At 43.8% G+C, this 15156-nt stretch overlaps 1 protein-coding gene across 2 annotated transcripts in view; it reads left to right on the top strand.

Moving 5' to 3' along the window:
* Nucleotides 1-11156: 11156 nt before the first annotated feature.
* TGFB2 (transforming growth factor beta 2) overlaps nt 11157-15156 on the top strand; it is a 58907-nt gene continuing 54907 nt past the window's right edge. Inside the window, exon 1 of one of the 2 annotated variants that reach the window (XM_062490434.1) lies at nt 11157-12132. In XM_062490434.1, the coding sequence (XP_062346418.1) occupies nt 11773-12132 (360 nt within the window). In that variant the 5' untranslated portion in view covers nt 11157-11772. The remainder of the gene's footprint in view (nt 12133-15156) is intronic. The other variant, XM_062490433.1, reaches the window with a different exon arrangement.

Below are 15156 nucleotides of genomic sequence, written 5' to 3' on the forward strand. Positions count from 1 at the left end.
TTCTGGAAAATAATCTAAGTTTTCCTTAGGAACTGTGACATCCTGAGGTGATTATTAAAAACTTCAGACTGCTTTCCAAGTGCTTTTAGAGTACTTGGGTGTTTATTTGTGCATTTTTGGAGTAATGTTTTGATTAAAGCACTGAAGTGTCTCTTGTGTGTTTAAGAAAAATGTAGAATCTATCAATATCGCAAAAAGTATTTTGAGCTTCCATTTCATTTAGAGTGCATAGCCTATATGTGGAGAGCATTTCTTGCCTTTCTAGAAGCATAATACTTACATTTTAATGTATACTGAGTAATTATTTAAATGTTATACTGTACCTTGTCTTTGCCTTGTCCTTCTTTTGTGACATATATCGGGAAGCTCCAAGAATTGCTAAAATTGCTAACTACATGTTTTGACTTTGGAGTGCTTTATTTCACAAGTTCTGTCTTTGTTGACTAGCAGTTCAGAAGATCTTGTTTGGCCCAGGCAGCTTCCAGTCTCTTCTCTGGGCTGCCCTACCCCCTTTTTCAGTAATGTTCTTCCTCTTCAACAGCTACCAAGAACAACCTTTAGCAGCTTTTCCCAGCAGTCAGAGTGCTTGCTCTGTTTTTCCTGCTCCCATGAATATCTCTGCTCAAGCAAAGCTGTGCTGCTGCCCTTCATTCCAGAGAGCATGAATCATCTCAACTTTGTATATTTCTGTACCTATCTATATAAAGCCAATAAGGATGGGGTGGTTCCAGTTTTGTTAGGCTTCAAGCCAATTCCAGAGTATGTAAAGTTTAATATTCTATGGATTGCATGCAAAGCAAGGGTTTTGTTTAATAAGAGAAGGCACAGGGTCAGTTCTTCCCCATGTCTCTTGTCCCCTGGTCTAATTTCTCTTCACATTAATTGTGCTAACTTTCTTTCAGCAAGGAAGACATGAGTTGGCCTATGTAAAAAAATAACTGTCTTGTCCCTGCTTTTCTTCAGCCTCCTCTTAGGGAAACACTTTGGGAGTGGTGATGGGATATCCTTGTTGTGCCTGATGCCACTCCACCACAGCATCTTCTCTGCGAAAACCTGGAGGGAAGAGCTCCCACTTCTGCAGCTGTGAGGCAGGTTCTCTTGGGTTCACAGCTGAGCAGAACAAATGAGCTGGAAATTGCTTCCTAGTGAAGATAGGGCTTTTTTGTCTGATTTGTTTTAAAGAGAGAAGTTAATTGTTTGGAGGCCATAAAGGTTTTTTTACTATCTGATGCTTCCAGAAGAAGGTGGTCTGTAGAGCTGCATCTGTTCTGAGCTGGCTCAGTAGCGGTCTCCAGGGAGGAAGGCAGAAGTCATCTGGCACAAAACACTCTGCACAACTGAAAATGACAAGCTTCTCATTCTTATGAAATGAGTCCTGGCACAGTTAATATACACACAGAGCAGTCATCAGTGTTGTTCACTTCCAATCCCTGCAAATTGCTCAATGATTTCTTCAAGACTTGCTGAGGTAAGGAGTGAGAGGGCCAGGAGAAGGCTTGAGGTAGTGGATACTCAAAATCATGTTACACAGATTGGGTCCTTGTGCTAAATAAGATGTTAAACTCGGGAGTCTAAGACCTCAGACACTGGAGGCTGAACAAGTTCTTGAGTAACAGATGGTGGAAGACTGCACATTTCATTTACTGCTGTTCTAAAGCAGTGGCTTCTAACCTCTTGCAGCATGTAAACCTCCAACATTTCACCTCTGTAAGAGATCTAGCAGATAAGGGCTTTTTCTTAATCATTCTTCAGACTTTTAGCAACGGCTGATACTTCTTGGACAAAGCATTGTTTTCAAATGCATCTTTTCAATTGCTTTTCTGTCTTAAGGGACATGTTAAAAATGAAACTCCAGTCAAACTGAATACCTTCAACACGAAATATCCTTGTGTTTGTGTAATGCTCCATCCCTTGAAACTACTTACTTTTGCTTAAATCCATGTGTTAAACCTGTTGGATACAAAATTGTTAAATGAATTAGGGTACTTTCATTAAGCTTTTGGATGTGAACTCATGAGCACAAGCAGTTTCCAGGAGGTACTTTGGAAGGTTATTTTAGGAATATTCATAAAAAGATTTCTTCACAGTGCCACAGCTGGTTCAATAGTCCATTCTCATGCCAGTGCATGAACTTCCAGAGCATCATTTTACAACATTTTCTTAGTGTTTCTTCACTGTGTTCAGTAAATGTGGTGGTGTTAAATGTGAATTGCTAACTAGGATCAGACTTGCATTGAGGTTTTTGTACCACTAGGATTTCTTACAGACACAGTCTTCTCCAAGTAGCTGAATAATTAATAGAAGGTGTTCAGTTACAGGATAAACTGGTTACACTTCTTATCAGAAACTTCATGCCATAATCAAGAAATGGTTAAATATAAAACCTGCTGATGTTGCGTTAATAGTTCTTTAAGTCACGTGTTGTAGGTGTGTGTGATCATAAGTAGAAGTTAAAGGGATTTTTTTTTTTTTAATCTGTCGTACTTAAAGATTCCACTAGCCATTTATGAGCCCTTTATAAAGTGCATTATGAATATAATCATGGAGATTGTGACTTAAGGTCCATGGCTATTCAATCATGCTCTTGCTTTGAACTTTACTTTTTTTGTCCTGATAAACAAGGACTTTCTCATCTTGTTCAGAAAAGCTTAAAAGTGTTTCTTGATTCAAGCAACGAGATAGTGAAAAGCTTTCCTGATTAGGTGGATTTTGCATTGACTTCCAGGTTGAGTACAGTTTATTCAAAAAGAGGATCTTCTTTGGTTTTTAAGTGATCCATAAATTGCAAGTTTTGTGGGCAGTGAAGCAGCCTTTTACTTAGAGTGCCCTATGTCCAGGGACAAGAACTGGCCTGTGTCCATTTCAGGAAGGGTGCCTGAGGTCAGGCAGCTGAATGAAAATTGTCACTGGAGAGCTGAGTCCCTGAGCTGCTGGTAATTGAGCCTTTGACATACCTGCCCATAGCATCTTCCCAGTCACACCTGGCAGGGCTGCCTGGAGGTGAAAGACAGTCATTGTCAGTCTTTCCACCACAGGGTACTCTGCATTCTCAATTGCAATCCCAATGAGTTTCAAAAGAGTTTTTCACATTGCACTGTAGAGCAATATTTCTGCAATAGTGTAGTTTTGTATAAAAGGTAACAACAGTGTGGTTTTGTATATGGTGGTTTTTTTAGAGGAGTGAAGTATTTGAGAGTACCTGCTGAAAGTTGGTACATCCTTAGGAAAGAAATACTCACTAATTGAGAAAAGACTTAAAATTCTGAAGTGTCTCTTCATGATTAACAGAAGAAGACTGAAGATTTAACATAAGATAGACATAAACCTCAATTTAGGGATGCATTACTCAGTCAAAGCAATGTATTAAACCCAAGTATAAATATACTTCCAGTATGAACATTGATCAAATTGGGAGGATGAGTATCAATATGATATATTTTCTTGTGGATTGTGTTAGAAAGGGACCGGTTAAGCCTTGCAAGATGCTGAACCATCTTTCTGATGTTGTGGCGCTGCAACCAGGAGGTCAGACCAGGATTGCCACTACCACGGCTGTTCTCTCCATCTGCTATGTTTTGCCTTTTTTTTTTTTTTTTTTTTTTTTTTTTTTTTTGGTTTGGTTTAAAATTGCTGAGTGTTCTTTTATTTTAAATTTTTGTGTCATTGCCTAGAATTAGGCAATAGAATACATTTTATGTGAAGAAAATAGTTCAAGTAATAAGGGAAATGCGTGTCTTTCTGTGTCAATACTGTGCCTCCCAGACACAGGCCATTGTCTTTGATTCTCATTCAGTTCAGCTGCTGCTGAAGCACATTGCTGGACTATCTGTCTCATGATTAATTAATTGCTTTTAATTTCATAGGACTGCAGCGATGAGCTTGTGGACTCAGGTCCTTTATGTGAGACACTACTGAGTCTAATGCACATTTGCAGCCAATTTGTAGGCATTTTTACACTGATTAAATTGTTGATAAACTGGATGTTCAAATGGCACTGGAATTTGTGAGAGGAGGCATTTCAGCTGTCAGTTGGTATCCATGATGGGGAAGTTTAGGGACTGGTTTATAGAGCCCAGCTAAAACCAGGGGAGTAGGTTACTTTAATTGCAATCCCATCTAAAAGATCATTAATGTAGGAGAAGCCAATATTGAACACCTTTGCCACCTCTGCAGAGTGGCAAAGATCCAGCTCTAAAATAATCTGGATATGGATCAAAATTACTAATACAGAAATGGATCTTTCTGTTCTAATTCTAGATGGAGTCCCCAAGCTCAAACCATCTATATGTGAGGCTGTAGTTTGATCAGCCATTCAGGAATACTACTTTTATTGATTTCAGTAGCCAGGCACAGAAAATAGATTTTAAAATGTGTAAAGCTGAGAGGCAAAGACCTCTCCACGAATCTGATGAGTGCAGCACAAAAGCTTGGTACTGCATGTGGTCTGGTTTGGTAGTGGGTTTGGTTTTGTTTCAGGAGGTAATATGAAGCAATGCATTGCTTACTGTAAGCTTTCCAGGATGTTCTTGAACACATGTTGCTTAAAAACTGTTAAGAAAAAAAATATTTCTGAAGCTGTGTTAGCATATTCGAGCTTTTCATCTGTGCAGACTGCATAGGCAGCTTGTGAAGAAGTCAGGATGCCAGACGCAGAGCTATTTGTTTTTTGTAACTGCATAATATGATTTAAATATAGCATTACTGGCTGGCCCATTTTTGAAGTTGCTGCCAATTAATTTTGCTATACACATAATTTTCTTAAACTTCAACAGCACAATCTGGGTGCACATTCTAACTTGAGTTACATGGTTTTAATTTGTTGAATAAACTCCAGTGGATGCTCTGTTAGGAATCCAATATTTACAGATATCATTTGTGTGTTACTTAATGAGGTATAACCCAAATCATCACTATGCAGTTCAGAAATAGAAGGCAACAGCTGTAATACTGAGAAGGAGATGCAGGTCACGAGTTCAAACCTTGAGATTAAAGGGATGACTTTTACCCTACTGTCTTTACTTTGTCATGCTTGCTATAAGTAGATGTCAAGGCACTCTGGTTTATAAACCACTGGCTTATATTTCTCTGTCTTATTTAAATCATTTTTATTTTTAGTTAGTGAATCTGATAATTTTCCTCTGCTGATATTTAAGTCTTACTGACTTAAGTGGAAACAGGATTTCCTGTGGTGATTAAAACCACAGGTGCTAGGATTAAGGAAGGCCTTTTTTTCAGTGGCATATAGACTAAAACTGGAATGATACATAGAAGATTAGTGTGGCATCCTCAAGGCTGACAAACAGATTCAGGAAAGCACATGAGGGGATCAAACTCCAGGAGGTATAACCATGGAGAAACTTCTCTGGCAAAGTTTTTATGAAGACTTGAATCTTAACTGATTCAAAGCTGGAAATCAGCTCTTGGACGCAGAAACCTCTTTGGATGCAGCACTGATGTGTGCAGCCTTTATGGGAAACGTGTATGTTTTTAGGATACAGGGTTTAGGCTATTGATGCTTTCCTAGTCCCCTAATGTATGGCTGTACTCTGTGGAGATAGGGTGCAACTTTACTGGAGAGAAGCTATATTAGGAGTTGTAAAATCCCAGCCATGTAAAATGTGAAGAATGACGTAGCATTGAAATACAGACTAATGGTGATATTCCTCTCTGTTCCATTTTTCCTCTTATCCATAAGAATTTTTTTCCCCTTTATATTTTAGTCATTCTGGTTTGAGGTGTCCTGTCTAAAGTTCCAGTGTTGTTGTTGTTTTGGGTTTTTTTATGGTCTTTGGTAACAGTTTTTTGGGGATAATTGCATTCCAGGTGTCTTTTATTAAGATTCAGTTTTAAATACAGACTATACACTGCTGTGGGGGCATTACAGCTTTGTGTTCTTACTTGATGGTGGGAGATGATGCCATTCTTTAACTTCTCTGAGATGACATCTGAATGGCTTTTTGGATCAGATCCTGTTGACTGTCACTCTTGTGATTGTTTCCACTGAAATTATTAAATCAATTTGTAGGAATGAGAACTTTTTTATGTGTATAGGTATGTATGTGTTGGGGGTTGGTACATTATGTATGAATACATATATTTATAAACACACAAAAATGTGTGTGTGTTTAAATATATATAAAAATAATAGTTCTTATTCTTGTTATATATTTTATATTTATTCTATATATATTTAAAAGAAGTTCTGGTTCACACAAATAAATTATCTCCTTGTATAAATATCGGAAATATACCTTTGATTTGCAAGTTGACAAGTAGTTACATATGTATATGTGGATAGCAGTCTTGCGTGTCAAACAGCATGTTCTGTAAAATAGCCTTTATCTTCTGGAACATGAGTGCTGCAGGAATAGGCTGTGGTTGTGTGAAATGCAATCCTGGGGCAGTGGGGCTGCTTGTGTTAGTAAGGTCAGCAGGGTTTGCTCTCAAATTCATCCAGGCGTTGCAGCGCACACTAATGAAATGTGCAGCACAGAGGTATGGACTTCTACTTCACTAAGGATAATAAACAGTAAAATCTAAGGTTTTATTATAGTATATATTACAATTTTCCATTATTTGTCATCTCCTCTTTGCCTCACCTTTATTAGGTGCCACCTTGGCTCTCCAAGTTGAACCTTTATACGTGTATTTTTATAAAAAGGAGAATTCAAAAGTTTTTTTTTTCCCCTAGCACTCTGCATCAGAATGACTGAGATTCTACATGACCACAGTTATGGCTGCAGATTTCTGTGCGTGCCACAAAGAATTAATTGTGCAATCATCCTACACTCGTCATCAGTGTGAGAATTTACAAAAATCACCTCTTAACTTTTAAAAGTTATTCCTCTTCCAACAATGTTCTTTAGTTTATGAAATGTGACCAGCCACCTTATTTAATGACCTGGTCGTCAGCAGTTTTAGAAAGATTATTGCCTTTGTATTTCGCACGGCGCATTTGCGTATAACCAAAACAATCTAAAAAGAAACCACAAATTGTAAAATCCTGACCACGTAATTTTTAACTTAATAGGAAACATGAAACCTTTACATTTAGTGAAGTAACTTTCCAGGTGTCCCTGTTTTTCTAATAAACAGCTAGTGTTTATTAAAAAAAAATGAATATGTAAAAAAGACAGTATTGTATTGAATTAAAAGTGCCAAAACAGATAAGTTCTGTTCTTTCCCCGTATGCATGCTAAGGGCCCAATCCCACTTTTCAATTTACAAGGCTTCCACTGACAGCAGCCCCACAGGACAAGGCCATTTCACAGGGGCACAGGGAAGAGATAAATGTAAGCTGAGTTTAACCTTCAGTCTCTGATAATCCAGAGCAGCTTTTGAAACAGGTAGCCAGGTAGTCCTCAATAGAAGCTACTGTGGAATGAATAAAAACTAAAAAGCTTTGCAAGATAAAATAAAAAGCCATAATTGCAATAATAGTCATGAAAATTAACAGTAGAATGCAGAAGCAGAATTACCTCAGTAAAAGGCCATGTTACAGTTGAAATCTGAGATATAAAACTTTATCCATCTTTGTCGAGTGCCTGCAGTTTGATTCTGCCATTTCTGACAATTTCTGATTGCCTTTTCTATGTGTTCCTCCTCACTTTAGCAAGGTAAAAATGACACCTGTTTGAGTTTAGTTTGCAGGACTTCCGTGGCAAAAAAAAAGCCTCCTTAAATGTGCAATGGGGAGATTTTAGAACTAAGACCAGCTCTATCATGATGTAAATGTTCCAGGTATTTTCCATTTCGATAACAAAATGGAAAATCAATGTTTATGAATGTGGATGTGTATTTGAATGATTTGGCTAGCAGGTAGGTATCCCTTCCTAGAGCAAACTGGGGCAGCTCAGGGTATGTGTGGTGGGCTTCTGCAGCTGTTGGGGATTTAGCCCAAGTGGTCAGGGCTTTTAGAGTGGAGTTTGCATGCCTGGGAAGTTCTGCATGGCAAAAGCATCACCATGGAGACATTGGGAAGTTTTAGGGAATCCAGCTTTGTTGCAGTCGTAAGGCAAAATGGAGACATGCACCTGGGTAAGCCTATGTCACACTAAAAGGGTCGGAAGAGAAGCAAATGGCTTTTCTCAGATGAGAGCAAGCTCAAGATTTATCTTTTTTTTTTTTTTTTTCTTTCCCCTAGATGGTCTAAATGACGCTGAGGAATCATTGCCAAATCAGAAGGAATCTCAGCAACTTTCAAAATCTAGTCGGACTGGTTTGCTGTCAGCCTGGCTGGATTTCTGCCAGCTTACATGGAGGGTTTAGGGAGCTTGGACCTCCTGCAGCTCTGTGGGCAGCGTGGCCAGCTGGGCACTGAACACAGGGGAGTTGATGGCCTCCAGCAGGGCATCCCCTAAGGCTTCAGGGTTTGTGAAAGACTCTGCAAAGTTTGGGTTGGTTGGGTTTTTGTTTTTTCCCCCCTACGAATAATAAACTTCCAAGGATCAAAACACTTCGTAATCTGGAGGGTTGTGTCTGCAGAGGGATCCTGAGAGATGGGGGTAAGTTCCCTGCCTGAGGAGGGTGTCCAGCACTGACAAATCGCTGCTCTGAAGCCCTTGAGGAGTAGCACACAGTGCCAAGTGTTATAGGGCCGTCGTTGCAGTATAAGGAATTGCTTCATGGTTTCAGCTGTAGTTTTTGGAGGAAATAATTTAACAACCCTTTTCTTTAGAAGTATTTGCAGTTGAGGTAGCCCATGTAACAGAGCTGATTCCTCAGCTGGCTCGCAGTGGAGCTGTGAGATGTAACAGCTCAAGGAACTGTCCCCTTGGTTTTGTACAGGTGTGCTGCAGAAGTGAAACCAGCTGAGTCTACATGTTGAGCTTGCTTGTTTATTTGAGTAATTTTGGAAACGTTGCCACTCCTGACACTGCAGCTGTGTTTTTGAGGTCAGTAGGAGCAGGACATTGACATGTACAGCAGTAAAAGAGTGATGTTGTGGCAGAGAGGTTTAATCTGGCCTTGCAGGAATTCATGGATTTAAGTGGAAAGCACTGTTAACTCTTGCATTGTGAGGATGCAATCTGGGTTGTGTGTAGGGCTGTACATACCCACATGCTGGTAAAGAATGAAGTTTACTTTTAGAGTCTGTGTGTACACATACCTGTCAAAAATATACTTTCGTAGCTCCTCCATCTCTCAGAGAACGTCATCGTTGCTGGTACCCACAGCAGTCCGAGGTTAGCTGGTCGTGCTGGCACAAGATTCCCCTGCAGCAGAGCAGGGCAGAGCCTTGCCAAGGCAAATAGTGTGTGGCAGCTCCGTGCTGCTGGGTGCCTCCATCACCCCAGCACACAGCCACAGCTGCTCAGAGGAAGCAGTTTTCCTTGCTAGGAAGGAAAAACTTGCATTTAATTTGGAGACCAACGTTCTCCAGCTCTGGGAAACATCTGAAAATTTTGCAGAAAGAAGATGGCTCCTGAGGTGTGGTCAGCTGGAGGAAGCCTTCAGCGGTGTTTGGGTGGTTTGTGTCTTACATGATTCTCAGTGTGCTTCCAGGTCCCAGTCCTGCTACCTCCTTTCACCTCTGTGTGTTTACCCGTAATACCAGTGGCAATGGCTGAGCTGTTCTTGGGAATACCTATGGCCCTTCAAGCACCTCTTTCTACATCTTTCTTCATCTCTGAAAATAGAGGTTCTTTACAAACAGCCTTGCCCCACTTAGGATGATGTTACTGGAAAGTTCTGGCAAGTAAAACCTGTGATAACTTAATTCAGAAGGGAATGGAAAGCTAAAATGGGTGAGAGTAAAGAAAAAAAGCTTCTTGATCACTTTTTAAAGTTAATGTAAAGTGGTGATCAATGAACTGTAAAGCAACAGCTTTATGGCAGTAAGTTGAGGGGTGCCTAGTAGACTGTGGAGTGATTTCCCTGGGGCAGAGTCGGGTATGGATGGAGCCTGTGATATTTGTTGTGGCCAAAAGAGGCAGCGGAAAAATTGAATTACAGGCGTAGCCAGAGCATTTGTGGCTTGAGAGTTTCTGTCAAGTGCAGATGAGGATGTATTTGCACGCTTCTGACAGGAGAGGAGACCTCGGCGAAGGAGCAAATTCTCCTCATCTGCCGTCTCTCCCTCTTTGGCCGGTAGTACCGATTACCAAGGTATCCGGGGAACAGCGAGAATTGCCCAAAACACGCTTGGAAGTGAAACCGAGGGGCAGTGCCGAGGAGCGCTCTGTGACACGGGAGCGGGCAGAGCTGCCCCGCAGCCTCGACCAGGAACGCGTCTGAGCGGTGTCCAAGAGGCGTGTTATTCCTCCTCTAACGCCAGAGCGCTATTTGGCCCGATTACTTTAATAATAGGTGCAAGAAGCACTAAGGCCTTTATTTGAAAAAGAAGTAAAATAAAAGTCTGGCACGACTTGCTTATTCGTCTCGGCTCCGGGCTGCCTCTCCTCTCCTTGCCCCGGGGTGAGGCACCTCGGCAGCGGCCGGGCTGCGGCGAGTCCCTCGCCGGTGGCGCGGAGGGGAATAAATAGCCGGGCGGCGGCGCGGAGCCCTCCGCTCCCGCAGCCCCTCCACGTCACTTCGCAGCGAGCCGAGCACGTGGGGCGGGGAGATCGTATAAATCTCCCTCTCCCTGCGCGGCCGTGATGTTATCTGCTGGCACCCGTCCCCTCCGTGCAGGGAGAGCCGAGGGGCCGGGGGCGGCAGGCGGGGGGCGCCGGGCGGAGCGCTAGAGCCGCCGGGGACGGGGCCAGCCCCAGCCCCGCGGGGGAGGCCGGCGGGCGGGGAGAGCGGCGCTGCGCTGCGGCCAGCCCCGGGCGGCCGGCTCCGCGCCTGCGACCCGCGGGAGGCTGCCGGGGCGCGGCGGCGCTGCCTGGCTGACTGCGGCGCGGGGTTTGGCGTTTCGGAAGGAGGAGGAAGAGGAGGGAGCTGGGAAGAGCTGTGCGGCGCGCAGCGGCCCGGGCGGGGGTGGGTCGGTGCATGCGGCGCGGGGCGCACGCAGCAGCCTGCGGGACGCGGCCGGACGGGGGATCGCCGCTCGCCGCGGGCGCCGGGCGCCGCCGCGGGGCCGGGGCCGCCGCCTGCCGCTGCCGCTGCTCCGCGGCCGGGCCGGGCGCGGGGGCCGGGGCTCGGCGCCGCCGGGCGCACACGTGCGCGGCTCTCGGTGCCCGCGCCGCCGCGGGGGCTGAGCGCTGCCGGGCGCGGGGCGGTGCCGCTGCCCGCCGGGAGCCGTCGGGCGCCGCGGGCGCACGGCTGGGCTCAGCGCCGCGCCGGCACCCTCTCTCTGCCGGCTGCGGCAGCGCCCTGTGATACCCGTCGCTGCGCCTTCTCGCCCTCCTTCCTTTTTTTCGTTTTTTTTTTCCTTCCCCCTTTCCCCCAGCCTCCCCCGCTTCAGATTTTTGTTTTACAGCGCGCTGAGAGCAGCCTCTCTGCCATTTACTTGATTTGCAGGTTTGTTGTATCTGTCTGGGGGCTTTTTTCCTCTTTTTTTTTTTTTTTTTTTTTTTTTGCTGTCCGGCTCACTCCACCCCCGAATTTTGTCTAGTTGTAGCAACTTACTTTTTATTTTCTTTTTATTTTCTTTTTTTTGTTCTCCTTATTACTGGTATTTTTTTTTCACTGGCGCCTCCCGTGCGTTTTCCGACTGCGAGCCTCCCTCGCAGCGCGGTTTTTAAGAGCATTTTTTCTGCAGATCTCCCCTTTGTTTGCACAGATCCCCTTTTAATTTTTTTTTAGTATTTTTTTCTTGTTGCTCGTTGTGACAGTCACTTTTTTTTTTTTTGGTGGTGGTGGGGGGGGCGCTGTATTTAAACACTTAAAATGCACTGCTATCTCCTGAGCGTGCTCCTTACCGTGGATCTGGCCACCGTGGCTCTCAGCCTGTCTACCTGCAGCACCCTCGACATGGATCAGTTTATGCGCAAGAGGATCGAGGCAATCCGGGGGCAGATCTTGAGCAAACTGAAGCTCACCAGCCCCCCGGACGAGTACCCCGAGCCCGAGGAGGTGCCCCCGGAGGTCATCTCCATCTACAACAGCACCAGGGACCTGCTGCAGGAAAAAGCCAACCACAGAGCCGCCACTTGCGAGAGGGAGAGGAGCGACGAGGAGTATTATGCCAAAGAAGTCTACAAAATAGACATGCAGCCTTTTTACCCCGAAAGTAAGTCCTCTGGGTTTGTGCATGTGTGCCTAATTTCGCCCCCGGGGCTTAACGGTGCTCAGTACGTTTAAATAGTACCCCCAAGCATCGTAATCTCCCTTCTTTGCTCGGCTCGCTTGTCATCCTCAGCATCGTTTTGGTGGAGGCTTCTAGGGTTTAATTTAGGTAACGGGGTATGCATATGACCGGGTGGGGATATGTGTGTGGGGGGGGGGTCACCTGTTGTCCCAGACACGCGAGGTTTCCAGACCCCTCTGAAGTCACCCCGGAATCCCTCAGGGTACCTCTGCTGCCACCGCCACCTGAGCAGAGCTCCCCCCTCCCGGGGTCCATCTCCCTCCCAGCACCGGGTTTAGCTCCCCGGCAGCCCTGGTACAGCCTCCAGAAAGAGCCAATATCTTTCCACTGCTCTTGTTTCCCTTGGAGTGTCTGGAACGGGCAAGTTTCCATCTCTCCATAACTGAAAAGAAAAGGAGGTCTTAAAAAAAAAAAAAAAAAAAAAAAAAAAAGTCGCCGTTTCGTCTTGAGTGTGTCCCTCTAGAATATTGTCGCGCAGACGGCTGTTCGCGTTGGTGCTCAGGCAGGACAGAGACGTCCTCCCTCCTCTTCCCACTTTAACTAGCCTCCCCTTTCGGTTAGTGGGCACTTTTCATTTCAGGTACAGAAAAACTGTTCCCTCCTGAGTAGCCTCGGTTCTTGGAACCTGTCTCAGCCCGTCTGCCTTTTGCTGTTTTTAACGACCTTCTGGTGATCCATGCCACGTTTTGCAGCCAAAAAAAAAAAAAAAAAAAAAGTGCAAATGCTCTGTGTTGATCAAATCCGCTTAGAGTGATTAATAATAATTACGACGTGCCTTTTTGTTTTGGTTGTGAAGCTTAAGTGCACAGACTAAAAAAAAGAAAGAAACAAAAAGCACCGCACTGCCTTAAAAGAATCTAGATCATCATCATACTGAGGAAAGTGAAATACCAGAAGCAGAAAATAACTTCACCGTTCACATAACCAAACCCTAGTCCCTAGTCATTTCATTTAGCTCGCTTCCCTCCCCCACCACTTGATGCCCTGTATACTTGCTGTCTGTTTCTCAAAAGCACATAGCTCTTGCTTAAATAGATAATTCAGCCATCTTGGTAACTTTATCCTAGAGTTTCTAATTGCATTTTCCCCTTATTTATTTTTAGTTTAGCAAGTTGTAGCTTTGGGGCTTGCACCGTCTTGCATGGGATAGTCCTAGGATGCCAGCCAAGGTATCTGAACCCCACGCTCTGTGCAGCTGCCTCCTTTTCTTCCTTTAGTCTTAAATGGCAACATCAGGTACAGGACATCCTGGCAGTCAGAGCCATTTTATTATTGTAATTATGGCACCATCCTTAATAGCCATGATAAATACACTCCACCCTTGTTACCCTTGGGGAAGAAATACCTTCTTTAAAAAAAAAAAAACCCACATATTTGGAGCCAAGTGGGTATGAGCAGGGCGATTCAGTATAATTCATAGCTGCAGCCAGAACACAGAAGTCATGCTTGTTTTCCACGCTGATGTACTGTATTATTTTACTGGTGGTTTTGGTAGAAGTCAGCACTTCCCTTTGAGACCCATTAGATCATACCTAGGGCAGAGCAGCACCTTTGGGCAATGGTTGGGAAGAGCTATTATAGTGCCTTGGCTTGGGGAGTTGACTCTGTAACAGAGACTCTCTGAGAATTGTAAAGTGCATCCATCCTGATCACATCTGTCCTCTCTTCTTGCTTCAGCAAACTACAAAGAACCAATAGTCCAAAATGCAGCTGCATACTTCCCAGAAAATTATCTGTGGTGTGTGTGACTTGGATGGCATTGACAAAAGAGGATCTATTTTAAAAACATTGTCAGGGGCCAGATTTGGTCTGAAGTATCAATATAGGCTTTGGAAGAGCAAAGGAGATTGCAGGTATCTACCAACAGAGTGCATCAGACGTTTGGGATCTGAGGGCCAGCTAGCAGCAAATCCAGCACTACTGTGCGAGGGCTGTCGCTAACATCAGAGTAAGTAGGTTAACTGTTTTTCCACTGCTCTCTAGTTATGCTGGATGGAGCGAACCTTTCCAAAAAAGACAGTAAGGAAGAAATCACTCCACATATTTTAAAGGAAGAAATTGAAAGCGCAGCTCTGGCGGCCACAGGCACTTTCTCCTAGGCGTTTCAGAGTGGATTTTTTTAACTCTACAGTGTCTGCTGGGTTGGAGAGAGGCAGGAGGGAGAAGGGGATCAGTGTGAAAGCGCTGGAGGTCAAAAGCTGCTGGAAGGCAGGCATGGGAAAGATCAGTGGTTCAGTTTTTAACCACAAGTTGTTAGCGTTCAGTAACTGACTACAACCCAAGTATTACAAATATGCTCTAATTATACTCATAGTCAGCAATATATCACTACAGATCGCTGATAGGTCTTCGTGGGGCATTTTGTAAAGTTCAGACTAAATATTTTTAGCAATGAGGAGATTTAAAAGGAAAACTATAAGAGATATTGTATATACCCTAAGGCATATTTTGTCTTAAATATTATCCTTGGCCAACTGTACTGTATAAATACAGTAAATATGAATAGAACTGGCAAGATGCCAATCTCCTGGGATGAATTTTAGTCAAGAAGGTATTTATGGGATATAAATAATACTGTGTCAACATTTAAAGAAGGGATCTGATTAGTTTTGAAATTATTCATATTAATCTTTTCACATGCTGTTAATTTAAGGCTCAAACTAAAGTTGTGCTAAGGTTTACTGATAGTTTGCACTGAGGAAGTAAGGGTGCATCTGGCTTGAGAGTCCACTTGAGGTTAAGGACACATCAGGATATAGGTGGAAATTCAGAGAGTCAGGGACTGCCTGACCCAAAAGCAGCAGATGCAGAAGGAATGTCAGAAAAAAATACTACAAAGACATTTGGTAAAAACAGAAAGCTTTAGTCTGTCAGGGATGCCTTGTGCTCAGGACAGTATGTATCTGTACGAGTCTGAATCTCCTAAGTGGCAGCCAGAATCTGACGTTTTTCAAAGCAGTTTA

This window comes from Cinclus cinclus, chromosome 3, assembly GCF_963662255.1.
Source record: "Cinclus cinclus chromosome 3, bCinCin1.1, whole genome shotgun sequence".
Classification (NCBI taxonomy): domain Eukaryota; kingdom Metazoa; phylum Chordata; class Aves; order Passeriformes; family Cinclidae; genus Cinclus; species Cinclus cinclus.